Source organism: Dermacentor andersoni, chromosome 9 (genome assembly GCF_023375885.2).
Source record: "Dermacentor andersoni chromosome 9, qqDerAnde1_hic_scaffold, whole genome shotgun sequence".
Classification (NCBI taxonomy): domain Eukaryota; kingdom Metazoa; phylum Arthropoda; class Arachnida; order Ixodida; family Ixodidae; genus Dermacentor; species Dermacentor andersoni.
In genome coordinates, this window is record NC_092822.1 from 12,802,606 (window position 1) to 12,816,124 (window position 13,519).

Below are 13,519 nucleotides of genomic sequence, written 5' to 3' on the forward strand. Positions count from 1 at the left end.
CGCAAGCAGACCCATACAAGCACAAAGTTTCAAAGGCATTTTGATGGCGAACGCGGGCTCGACGCGGCATCTCGCGGACGCCGCGAGATGCCGCGAGATACCGGAGCGCATGATCGAATTTCAATTCCGGAACTTTGTGGGTATAAAGTTCTCAAACTTTTGATGCAAAAGGTGCATTGACATTTTCCAATTTCGTTATTTAGATTTTTAATTCCGGAACTTTGTGAGCTTAATGTTCCTATAACCATTTGAGGCCAAAGGTGCATTGACTTTTCTAAACTCGTACACCGGACCATACAGCGAGATAAGCCAAATCAACACATTATCAGACAAGTTGACAAAGCACGCAGTGGGATCCGATGAGACGATGAGTTGTGGTGGTTCATTTGTGCCGTCGTGTCACAGAAAAGAATATAAACATTTGTTTCACCTGCGCCAAAGCATCCATGTCGAGACACTAACGCAAGCAAAGGTAACTACGTTCTTATCTATTTTTTCTACTTTGACTTTCACTCGCGAGGACACATTGAGGCTCAATTTTTTCTGTTCTCGCTACCCGCGGACTGCCCAAGCCAGCCAGAGCGCATGCGTTTTTCTCGTGTTGCCCCGACCACCGCGCGGCGCACTTCGGTGCGGGTTCGTTTTCCTCTGACCGAGTGGATTTTGGCCTGGCTGAGCTCTGGATGCTTTTTGGCTAGCAGATGAGAAAACGAAACAATGGTCGTTCGCCGCCATCACTCCGAGGACTTGATGGATTGCAACGCGTTCGCTTGAGGGCATCACCTTCACTTCGATGTTATCGCAACCTCTCCGGAAAGTCTTTTCTCTCGCCAGTGTTGTATAGGGGGCGAGGACTTACGGAGGCACCATCCGTCGGAAGCGTCTCCCTTTCACGCGGCGCACTCATAGGTTTCGCTTACGGCGCTCAATAAAAACACCACGTGGCAGCCCTCCTGGACATTTATGTAAGTACTCTAAGAACGAGGGAAGATTTTGATTGTCGATATAATAATCTTGGACAAATTGAAAGCACAGAATCGTTTACAGACGCTATCTTATTACCGGATACGTACAGTGGACACCACTGCGCGCGGTCGCCGCGATGGAGTCTCCCGAACCGGCTTCTTGCGTGAAAGGTAGGCAAACGCTGAGAGTAAACTATGTGAAATATGTTCTTATAGTGGGCTGTCTGTGTAACCAAATGAAGCATAACAGAATGAAGCCTCAATGCAGCGATCGCACGGGTTCGCAGTGACCGACTGCGCGTCTGCATGCATGTCCGCGCACAATGCTTTGCTTTCGCTGTGAGCGCGTTTTCGCACCATGCCGTGAGCTTAGCTTTAGGCCGCAGCATATAAGCATTTGACAGTACACTAGCAACCATTGTTACGTGGAGGCTATCAGAACTGTTTCGTTATAGAGACTTCGACACCTACGGCGACTGTGACGTGCCGTCGCGACGATTCAATCTTTATTTGTCTTCTAAATCTTTGGACATTTCAATATTATTTCTCAAGTTGCGTCGCACCTTGTTTATCGGTCTTCTCAGCGTGCGATTTCCACCTGCTCCTTTTTCGTAATCCAGTGCATGAATTCATAACACAAACATATGACAATATACTATGCCTTTTTAATGTGCGTCGCGGTAAAATCTTACCGCTCCCTTTCCGTTCCAGTGAACTTGCAGTATCTAGCATCAACATGTTCATAGGCCAAACCGTCATGACATTAGCCGAGCAGCAGGCGCGGGCGAGCGTCTCAGTGCGCGTTTTCAGCCACTCACCGAACATCGCAGTCCCGGCGCCGTAGCAGAAATCTTCCTCGCGGCTGTGCTTGCTGCATACCCGAGTTGTAGCCGATGGCTGTCTGCCGCTTCTAAGTTTCGCGAGCCAAGCTTCACGCAGGTCTTTTTCCTGCGGCTACGTGTGAATAAGGCTGACACCGGGCTCCGTTGCGTACGTCCGGCACTGCGATACCAAGCTACTGAGTAGCCTACCATGCTGCACGCCTTCAAAGGCAGTCACTACCTATTGTAGCACTTTCAAATGTTGTCAAGCAGACACCCAAGGCGGTAAAGCCTCACCGCTTTATCAGAACCGCAGTGCAGCTGGGACTTTAAGCTTTCGTTTTCAGTTCGCTTCGGCGCTTTCGAAGCAGCAGAAGCGGCCGCTGTGTCCACGTGATCCCTCATGTCACGTCACGCCGACGGTGGCGCCAGCTTGTCCAGTGGTGGAGCTCGCCCTAATATCGAGCAATATTCGTATGGTTCTCTGCGGGCCAAGCGTATTAAGATTTCTTCGATATTCCTTCGGTAGCATTAGGTGCCCAAAGTAGGTATTCGAGTGTGGCCAACATGCTTTCCTTTGCGTTTTCTTTTTGTCATTTTCGTGCCCACGCAACACAAAAGAAAAAAGGACATTGTTGCAGCACAGCGAATTGTCGCATGGTGCAAGTTCGATTTTGTTACTTCTTTTGCGGAAAGCAATGGGTCACGGGAATCTTCAGTTGCCGGATATTCTTTTGTATTATTGTGATAGCAATAACTGTGAAGAAAGGCGTCAGACAAGGAGGTACGATCTCTCCAATGGTATTCGCAGCATGTTTACAGGAGGTATTCAGAGACCTGGATTTTTGGAATAATTGGGGATAAGAGTTAATGGAGAATACCTTAGCAACTTGCGATTCGCTGATGATATTGCCTTGCTTAGTAACTCAGGGGACCAATTGCAATGCATGCTCACTGACCTGGAACAGCAAAGCAGAAGGGTGGGTCTAAAAATTAATCTGCAGAAAACTAAAGTAATGTTGAACAGTTTTGGAAGAGAACAGCAGTTTACGATAGGTAGCGAGGCATTGGAAGTGGTAAGGGAATACATCTACTTAGGGCAGGTAGTGACTGAGGATCCGGATCATGAGACTGAAATAATCCGAAGAATAAGAATGGGCTGGGCTGCATTTGGCAGGCATTCTCAGATCATGAACAGCAGGTTGCCATTATCCCTCAAGAGAAAAGTGTATAACAGGTGTGTCTTACCAGTACTCACGTGCGGGGCAGAAACCTGGAGGATTACGAAAAGGGTTCTACTTAAATTGAGGACGATGCAACGAGCTATGGAAAGAAGAATGATGGGTGTAACGTTAAGGGATAAGAAAGGTTAAGGGTTAAGGGTAACGTTAAGGGTTAAGAATGCTAAGAAACATGTCATGACCCAGGTAGGTGGGAAAACAGCTAGAGACAAACATATATAAAAAGGTCACCCGTGAGAAGTGCGTGAAGTACCCTAAGAATACCAACACATTAAAATTTTGGGGAACAAAACGGGATAGTCCTGTCGTCAGTCATGCCATCATCATCACCGTGCTATTGTCATTGTGAGGTCATTGTTATTCCATTAAGTGTGCTTTGTACAGTAAATCACTTGGGTATGTGTCCTGTCTTTTGCACTGCTTTGCTAACATGAGATTACGCTTTCTTCTTTTGCAAAATGAGATTTGTAGGGGAGGAGGCGGAAGAGAGACATGGCAACATCTAGTATTTTATTGAGCTCTGTTCTGTACATTAAACAAATGTCGTCTATTATGCATGTCACACATATTTAGTGTAGTACTTTCGGTCGTATTTGCTGATCCACCGAGCAGAGTCATGCATCTTGTAGTCTATAACCCGCTCAATGCTAAATGGATTGATGTTCTTTCTCTCTAGTTCCTCTTCTTCACGCTTGATTTCTTCAAGCAGTTCATTGCTGATTGGTATGGCATCTACAGGAAGCTTGTAACATACCTAGAAACGATACAAAAAAAACAGTCAATGCCTCTTTGAACTTGATATGCCTCTTTGAGCTTGAACAGGATATACTATTCATTTATAACTAATTTACCCAAAGTGAAATTTCATTGCAGTTTACCTTTAAAAGCAATAAAATAATCAATTTAACTATCAAAGTAAATTTAAGAAAAAGCACTTGCCTGCTGTAAGAGTGGCTTGATTTCCTCAAAATCCACGTGGCCGCCAACTTCGATGATGACACGTCCTGCTTTGATGGGAGTCACATAGTGGTCTATGGCGCCTTTTCCTTTACCCATCCTTTTTCCCTGACCCTAAGGGCACATTTAAACATAAAGGAAACACAGAGCTCACAAGCAGCAAAAACATAGTACAGTCTAACCCACTGTATTAGGATGGATGTGACCTAGTAAGTCGCAAACAAGACTAAAACACCTAGACTATATCCAGTATTCAATATATGCATATATTTGTTACATGGTGATATTGATGATAAACATGATATATAGTTACTTTGTTATATCCAATAATTCATCATAATGGTGTCTATGAGGATGAAACAAGCACAGGCGTAAAAAATTATTGGACATAACAAAGTAAAGCTAAAACGTCTCTCCCTGATACCAGCATGTAATGAATATATTGTTACGGTGCATTTGGACTGGACATACGTGCAAAAGGGAGACGAAGAGGAAGTGGTAGACTGTGTCCTGAAGTTGTGACCTTTGTACCAGCCTGTGCAATCACCACTAAATTTTCCCCATGTAAATAGTTGTACATACATTTGTGCATCGGGCTTCTTCATAACATTTGCTGGAGGTGCAGGGTAACTACTCGAATGGAGCTTCGCAGTGGCCGCCGCTTCAGTTCTTCACCGATGTCGCAGGAGACGATGCTTAGCTCGGCAACTCCTGCATCCACTGCGTCGACTGTCGCACTCATGCCTCCGTGTGATCCAGGAACCTTCTGCTGCACCGATGGCGCCAATGTCAACAACTGGCTGGAGATGTATGAGTGGGTGAGCAGCCCCAACAAATGGGATCCCACAGTAATGCTGACGAACATAATTTTTTACTCGGTGGGAACTGCGCGAGTGTGGTTTCAAAACCACGAAGAACTCCGTGACTGCGATACCTGCAAGCAGAAGCTGCGAGATCTCTTCAGAAAACCACTGGGTCGGAAGGTTGTCGCCAAGAAAGAGTCGGCATCATGAGTTCGGACGTCCACCAAAGGCTACGCCGCCTATATGCAAGACATGCTGGCACTCTGCTCCAAGGCCGACGCTGAAATGACAGAGTCTGAAAAAGTTGGGCATGTCTTAAAAGGTATCGCCGATGACACCTTCAATTTACTAATTTGTAAGGACTGTACTTCGGTAAATGACATTACAACAAAGTTCAAGCATTTCGAGCAGGTGAAAAGTCGTCATATTTATCAGTCATTTGCACTGCTTCCCAATACGGCTGCAACATCGTCTTGTGAAGACCGACAGGACTCTCCTTCATGGCGGCAGCAGCAGCCTTCAGAGCAGCTGATGAAGAATGTGCGCCGTGAGCTGGAAGCCATGTGTCCTGCGGCTCTGTACTTACCTCTCACCAATGCATGCGCTCCTTTAGTTCCCCTTGTTCAGGCTATTGCGCACCAAGAACTCGCCAATGTCGGCTTGCAGTCAGTTTGTACTGTGGCCAGTTCCTGGCCAACCGAACATCCTTCACTCGTGCATACTTAAAATCAGTGGGTTCCCCGAGGTTCTCGCAACATGGCGGAGTGGCGAACACCGGATGACCGACCTATTTGCTTCAGTTGTCACCACGTTGGTTACGTCACTCGATACTGTCGCAACCGCTGGTCATCGATGCTGTTCTCGAACAGCCCTCGTCTAGACGGCGGTTTTCGCCATATCCAACCGCAAGCTGAGCTGAACCTGCACATCACTTATGGTACGACCGTATGATCACCGTCCCTGAGCAGTCACCAGTCCCGTTCACCACAAAGCCGTCGCCCATCATCCAAATCACCCCAGTCCCATCATGTGTAGCCGTCATTCTGACCTGGGTGCATACCTTCGGAAACCTAAAAGATGCAGCTCCCTGAGGTGATGCTGCGTTGTCAATACCTCTGCCAAAACCTCTCAACCTGCTGACCACACGCAATATAATCAATGTAGAAGTCGACGGTGTATTTGTCCCAGTGCTTTTCGATACTGGAGCCCATATCCCGGTGATGAGCAACCGTCTTCGTTGCCACTTGAACAAAATCCGGACATCTACCGCATCTTGTGCTATCCGGGTCGCTGATGAAGCCAACCCATTATCCTCAGCATGTGTAGTGACCGAATAACTGTTGCTGGTTTCAACACTTCCATTTTATTTGCTGTTCTAGAACGGTGTTCCCATGACTTGATCTTCGGCCTTAACATTTTATTAGACCATTCAACTCTGATTGACTGCGCTGCTGGCCTCCTCCAACTTGAGCTACCTATTCACTGCTGTCCTCCAAAATCAGCTGAGCCTCGTTTACGTTCTGAAGACTTCGTACAGTTGCTGTCTCGAGCCTCTATGTATATATCTTTGACATCCTTCCCATCTGTTCTTGACGGCGATTATGTGCTGACTGCTAATGTCAGTGTTCTCCTGCTATGCACAGTTGCCTGCTGTGCACAGTTGCCTGCTGTGCACAGTTGCCTGCTGTGCACAGTTGCCATTCCTCATACCATTGTGACTATTACCGATAACCGCATATTTCTTCTTGTTATAAATTTTTATTTAAGTACACAAGTTACCCCGAAAGGCATATCACTCGGTAATGCTTTTCCCATCGACGATTCTGCCTTCTCTGTATTAGATGTTCCGTGCTCGTCTGCATCCACCTGCTGTCCGATCAGTTCCGCAACGTCCGATCCTGGCATATTTTCGAAGGTGATCACTCAATACTTGCTTTCCGAACCAGCGGCGGCTCTTTGTCACATCCTGGTGTCTTATCGCGACATCTTTGAGGATCGCCTGCTGGGACAGACTTCCGGTGTGACCTATAAACTGGTGATGCTAGTCCTATGACCTTATCCGCCAATGACCTTATCGTATGTCTCACGCAGAACGCCACGTTATCGAAGCTGAAGTAGACAAAATGCTAACCAAAAGTGTAATTGAGCCCTCTCCGAGTCCTTGAGCATCGCCGGTTGTCTTGGTCAAAAAGGATGGCAGCTGGCAATTTTGTGTCGCCTATCGTCTACTGAACCAGGTCACAAAAAAGGATGTGTACCCTCTCCTGTGGATTGATGACACTCTCAACTTCTTTCCTGGATCTAAATACTTCTCTTCAATCGACCTCCAATCCAGTTATTGGCAGATTTCAGTTGAACTCGACCGTCAGAAGACCACTTTTGTTACACCAGATGGCCTTTACCATTTAAGGTTATGCCTTTCGGACTTTGTGATGCACCAGCAACTTTCGAAAAAATGATGGACTCTCTCCTTCAGGGCTGTAAGTGGTCCACCTGCTTGTGTTATCTGGACAATGTCATCATATTTTCGCCTACGTTTGACAGCCACCTCAGTCGCTTGGCTGCTATTCTTGAAGTCTTTAGTGAGGCTAGCCTTCAACTTAACTTTTCCAAGTGCCATTTTGAACACCATGAAGTCAAAGTTATTGGCCACCTTGTCAGTGCTGCAGGTATACAGCCTGATCCTTATAAGATTCACGCAGTCAAGAACTTTCCTGTACTCTGCTCAGCAAAAGATGTGCACAGCTTTGTGGGCTTATGCTCCTATTTTCACCAGTCTGTTAAAAATTTTGCAGGTGCTGCCCGGCCACTGATTGACAAAGAGGAAGCCCAATGCACAAATGTATGTACAACCATTTACATAGGCAAAAGTTAGTGGTAACTGCGCAGGCTGGTACAAAGGTCACAGCTGCAGGAGACAGTCTACTACTTCCTCGTTGTCTCCCTCTTGCACGCACGGCCCTGTCCAAATGCACTGTAACAATATGCACATACTATATTGACTAATGGGTATAATGAAGGTATTTTCTTGTCGGATGCATATGCACACTGCTGAACCTATACATGTGGTCCAGCAGCAACAATCATGACATGGTCATGCACTACACATATGAACAGCCAGCGCCAGGAGGTGTGGGGAAATTGTAGAAAGTAGGAATATCCGACTATGCATCATTTCAAAATATGAACCAAATCCTTACGTCAGGCTGTAGTATTCAGTCCATGAATTCGATATCTTCGAGCATTCCATAATGGCGTAAGAACATGAGGAGTTACCAATCATTCAAGACTAAGGGTGCACTGGAAACTTCAGGTTCCCATTGTAGGCCAACCTGGAACTGCGATAACCTATTACTTCTAGTTTATTTGCAAACTGCTCAGTTTGCTCAATTCACTTGCCAATGCTGCCATTCTTCAACACATCAGTGTTGTCATAGTGAGCAGTCGCAGTCATAGAGTCAGATCTGCTAATGCTCGCCTGTGCATGCATGACACCATGCTTGGTAATTTAATTAGTAAGCGAATGCTCACTGCAATTCATACAACCAATGAAACTATGAGCCTTGCTTCAAGTTGTTGTCTGATACTTTGCTACTGCCATCAACGCTTCACTTTTAGGTTGAAACGACAACTGCTTTATTAGCATTGTCCTGCATGCATCACTTCATATTTTTGGAAGCCGAAAAGTGTTAAATATACAGAGCACCCATTTTCTGACTATTATTAACCTATTCAATGAAAAAATTTCACCATTCCAAACACCTCTAGTAGAAAGCTCACAGAAAAAACACACAGACAGACGGGAAAGACTTTGAAGAAGGATAACTTTGCTCTAGCACATCAAGGATCACCTCACCATCTTCATGCCACACATGGGAATTATAACATTCGCAAACACCGGGGCAAAATCACTGGCTAGAAAAAAAGAGGACATTCAGTCATGTGCAGTTATACCAACAGACAAAAGATTTACAGAAAGAAGCTATACCTTTTTGGTAATAGGCTTCCATGGTGGGTCAATCCTCCACACGGCAAACATTCTAGTCACATCAAGTTTCTTGTTTATATTGAGACGGATCATGTCAATGTGACCTGGTCGAAGGAAGGCACCTGAAAGGGCCTGAAAATCAGAGTGAAAAGCACTGCTTTAAAACAATGGTGTACTGTCTGTTGAAATCAGACTGTACTGAGAGCCAATCTTTTTTTCTGAGTGCACAACTACACTACTGGCACGTCTACTCTCAGTTACAATGATAAGCTGAGAAGCTGGGCAACTATGCCAGGCAAAATTAAGAGGAAGTCTTTGCCCTGCACCAAATCTAATTTTACTATTGAAATACATGTAAAAAGTATAAATGCTCTAATTAGACTACTACAGAATTTATTTGGTTTAAATTTGGCACACTTGGAAAACAAAGCTAGAACCTAGCAACTGATGGAAGTGAAATCTTAATGTAGGGCCTTGAACTTTTTACCAAAATTGCCTAACACTGAAAAGGAAGAATAAATAAATAAATAAAAACTGAGGCCTGAGGCTTACAACTCTAACTTTGCTTACCAATAACAAATACAGGGCCACACAGAACAGACCATTTTGTACACTGTATCGGTTATAGATTGTCTAAATAGACATATGATGTGTATTAGCTTACAGCTTGGGTGATATAGTTAGTGTTTGCCCAAGTTTTGCAGAAGTCCTGCTCACAAATTACTGGTATGATTCAGATCGGTGGAAAATACATGAATTTCCTTTTTTCTCCACTTTAGATGACTGCAGTTTACAGAATTGTGCTATCTTTTCTTTTTGTTCCAGAGCTGCAAAGTAGTAAAATATGATGGTTCACTTAAAAAAATATTCCTGACTTTGGCAATTTTTATTTAGGAAATCACACTCTAATAAAGAATGTGCTGCCAATTAGCAGCAGACTTTACATTTTTGCTTTAAATGCAACAACACTCAACAAAGTCAGTTGGGTGGATGCCAGACGAATCATTTTTGTGTTCTCACGTATTGAGATAAAAGCTCACGACACGAAAGCTTCTTCGGTAATAGGGCCTCTTTGTAGCTCTCCCCTCCAAAACCAGCGTATCTGCTTATGGGCACAATGCACTCACCATTATGCCATACTGGTTGTATAACAGTCTGTTGTGCACGAGCTCAGCCCCACGGATGGTGGCTAGGTCTTTGAACATCTTTGGAGGCCGCACACCATGCGGGTAGGTTGGCACCTTTTCAAGGTTGCGTAGTTTCCTCTCCTCTGGGAACTCCACACCTGAGATTGGAGTGGCAAGAACAGCGAAACCAAAAGTAAGAATCCCTGCCTAATGGTAAACTAGACTTGTTTGGTTTAAGCTTCTTTCTTTTTTTAACTCTGTAGGGCTTTGGTTGAACAATTCATGGTCTAACCGCCCCCAAAGCAGCACAGACACTGCTATTGGCAGGCTACATTTAATGCAGCATAATAGCGCGTCGGAGAAGTCCAGCGGCTGCGGCAGTGGCGAGCGACATGTCTAATGCGTCGGAAGTTAAAACAGATTGGCTTGTCGTCCACGGTTTGCCATTCGGAGGGGTTGCGCTGTCCATAAGAGGAGTAAGAAGAGCGCGGTGGGGACGTGCGTGGAGACAAAGGTTCCGAGCGTACCGAGCGAATGGATTGCAGGCCGACGTTGGACAACTCTTGACGGACGACGGCCTGGATCAAGGAGATTGTCACCGGAGAATGATCAGATAACGGGAATGAAGGGGCCGCCGGTTGTGCCGCTTCGACCTCACGACGAATGATGCGGGTCAAGTTGTCACATCGCGACGGCTGGTGGAAGAGGTCGTCACAGGATGACGTAGCAGCTGTGTTGGGAAGTCGAGTGATGTGCTGGGATACCCGGCGGCTTTTAGCATGCTCGAGACGGTGGCACTCCTTGAGGATGGTATCGATGCTGGTGACATTCGTAAACACCAGTAAATTGAAGGCGTCGTCAGCAATGCCTTTGAGGACATGATTAACCTTATCGTCCTCAGCCATGTTCGGCTCAGCCTTGGCACAAAGGGCCAAGGCGTCAAGAATGTACAACACGTAGGACTCGGTCGACGTCTGTACACGTGTGGCAAGGGCTTTCTTGGCATTGACTTGTCGACCAAACGGATTGCCAAAAAGGTAGTGTAGCTTGTCTTTGAAGAGATCCCAGCTCGAGATCTCCTCTTCGTGAGTCTGGAACCATGCCAATGGAGCTCCGTCAAAGTAGAAAATACGTTGGCAAGCATAATAGACGGATCCCACCTGTGACTGGTGCTGACACGCTCGTATAAGCGGAGCCAGTCGTCAACATCAGGACTGCCGACTCCGTTGAAAACACCAGGGTCCCGAGGTGGGGAAACGGCGACGTAGGTCGGGGCTGCAGGCGGAGACGCTTGCGTAGATGAAGTGCCACCAGCAGGAGCCGAAGTTGCATTGTCGCCGTTGCGACCGCTGCGAAGCTCAATGATGGGTACGGGGAACGTCCACCTACACCAAATTAATGTTACGTGAAGCTGCAGCCGAACGCTATTTACAATTTATTTACAGGGAAGTTCACGGAGGCCAAAATGGCGACGCTATATCAAACCAGCACACATGTCGTCTTCGTCCTCCTCAGTGCAGCCACACTGTGGCGGCTCTGTAGCAATATGAAAACAGATGATAAATTGAAGCTAAGGTGATTCTTTCTATCACATATATATATATATATATATATATATACCATAGAGTTTCTCACATTACCTAGAGGGAAATCTGGCGCTGCTGCGCTGTGGTATGCATGGGAATGCCGGTATATTGTGGATTCGGATTGGCATCGTTCTCGTAGAGACAGGACACCTTGAAGACGCGCTTGGCAAGTACCGTTCCGTATGTCACAATGATTCATTTTCTACTAAAACAGCACGTGAAAAGCTGTTTTAGCTTTATTATTACGCAAAAACATGTTTTGTTTAACTATAAGAACTTGTTATTGTGTGTACGACTACATTTTACGTAAGAAATATCAGCGGGCCGCTAAAGTTGGAGGACAGACGAAAAGGTTCGCGCTCGCTTTGAAACAGTTGGTCGTCTGTTCTCGCTTTTCTTCGCTCGGTCATGCATCGTGGGTGAGTAAAGATGTAATATACGTGAATGGAAACATTTTATGAGGATTTTACTTTGAGAATGCGTTATTTGCGTAGCCATATCCACGTTTTAGATGAAGCCTCTTACAACACCAGCCAACACGAGCCTCGCAGACACATATACCGTCATTCCCATGACGGCACGGTGCCCCCTTAAGAAACTCCCATAGACGGTGGCGCCAGATTACCCTCTAGGTGTTATAGTGAGAAACTCTATGATATATACACACACACACACACACACACATATATATATACACACAAGAAATAAAGCTATAGGCTAAATGAATTGACTATGCACTCCCATCCATACAGTTGCACGAAAATCACTTCGAATATATCATTGTGACGAAAATGACAAGTGAAAACTCAAGCATTTCAAAGGGAACTTTCAGAAGACATATGAATCATGACATTGAGTATTACCCTAAATTTTTGAAAATGCCATTGCACAAGCCGCGCTCTTCGGTGATGCCCTTTTGTCGAAAATGAGTTTAGGTAAGTTCGAGGCTCGTAACCACGCCGTACAGAAGTCCCAGCAATTCAGCATTGGGGACATATTTCGGTAAACGACATCTAGTTCTATTAACCGAGATTTAACAAGCGGCCAGCACGTTACCTTCGTACGTTGGAGGCACCTTCCACAGCTTGAGGCCCATGCAGGTAACCACTTGAGGAACCCGGGCTTCATGAACGAAAAGTAGAATGTGAGAAGCTACAGCCATAATAAAAGAAGGGGACCTAGATACAACATCCCGCCACGACGAGTGCAGCCACCCACGAGGACAGATCATGAACTGTGCATATATTGAATCTCATGTGTCAACACACTTGTTAAATGTTGAGATCAGACATGGCAAGCGAGTTTAAATACCGCTGTCACGGCACTTACGATCGCGATCGAGGTCGATTTTCTCGATTGCGATTGGATATTGAATCATTTGTGCAAGTTGCGTAATAGAGCCACAGAACACGCGTGGTAGAGCAATCACAAGTGAGAAATTCGATATCGCGATCCAAAGTGCCCGTGTGACTGGGACGTGTCACACGGTAGTCTTTTGATCGCCATCGAGCCTGATCCGGATCGAATTCATCGCTCGCGATCGGCTTCTTTGCTCAATCTGCGGGAGGGCGCCAATCGCGTTCGATGATTTAGATCCGGATTGGGCTCAATCGCTATCGAAAATGGCCCTGTGACACCGGCATTAGAGGACTCCGAGAGCACACACCGTGATCGGTGTGACGGCGAGGTGCATGAACTTACTCTTTTAATTTTTGGCTTGTAATAAAGCACAGTTCCAAGAGCACTAGAGAAAAAGAATAGTGCTTACATCTGCAGCTCTGCATAGATTTCGATGCAACGGCGAGCATGACTGACATGGGAGCCGCCATTTTTTTCTACTACGCTTTCGGTGCCATTTCCCATAGAGAGTTTCCTACAAAAATGCTATTTCCCACTCTCTCGCACATGCACAAGAGAAATCTGAAAGACATAAGTGATATGCATACAACATAATTTAAATCTTAATGAGCAGAAAAGGTTTCAGGCCATTGTTCTGACGCTCGGTGGATCTTTAGTGTTTTCGGTTTGCAT

The 13,519-nt window shown here is 45.7% G+C and overlaps 1 protein-coding gene across 2 annotated transcripts; it reads right to left on the reverse strand.

Annotated features, from left to right (window-relative positions):
- Positions 1 to 3,516: 3,516 nt before the first annotated feature.
- Positions 3,517 to 13,495, reverse strand: mRpL16 (mitochondrial ribosomal protein L16). Of its 2 annotated transcripts, none has more exons than XM_050174771.3 (6): positions 13,257 to 13,495; positions 12,545 to 12,610; positions 9,903 to 10,060; positions 8,776 to 8,907; positions 3,967 to 4,098; positions 3,517 to 3,781 (listed from the first exon to the last, which is right to left on the reverse strand). In XM_050174771.3, the coding sequence occupies exons 1-6, from the start codon at positions 13,315 to 13,317 to the stop codon at positions 3,587 to 3,589; spliced, it is 744 nt and encodes a 247-aa protein (XP_050030728.1). In that variant the 5' UTR covers positions 13,318 to 13,495; the 3' UTR covers positions 3,517 to 3,586. The 2 variants fall into 2 exon arrangements, with proteins under 2 accessions (XP_050030728.1, XP_054924511.1); XM_055068536.1 differs by having other exon boundaries at positions 13,435 to 13,453.
- Positions 13,496 to 13,519: the final 24 nt, after the last annotated feature.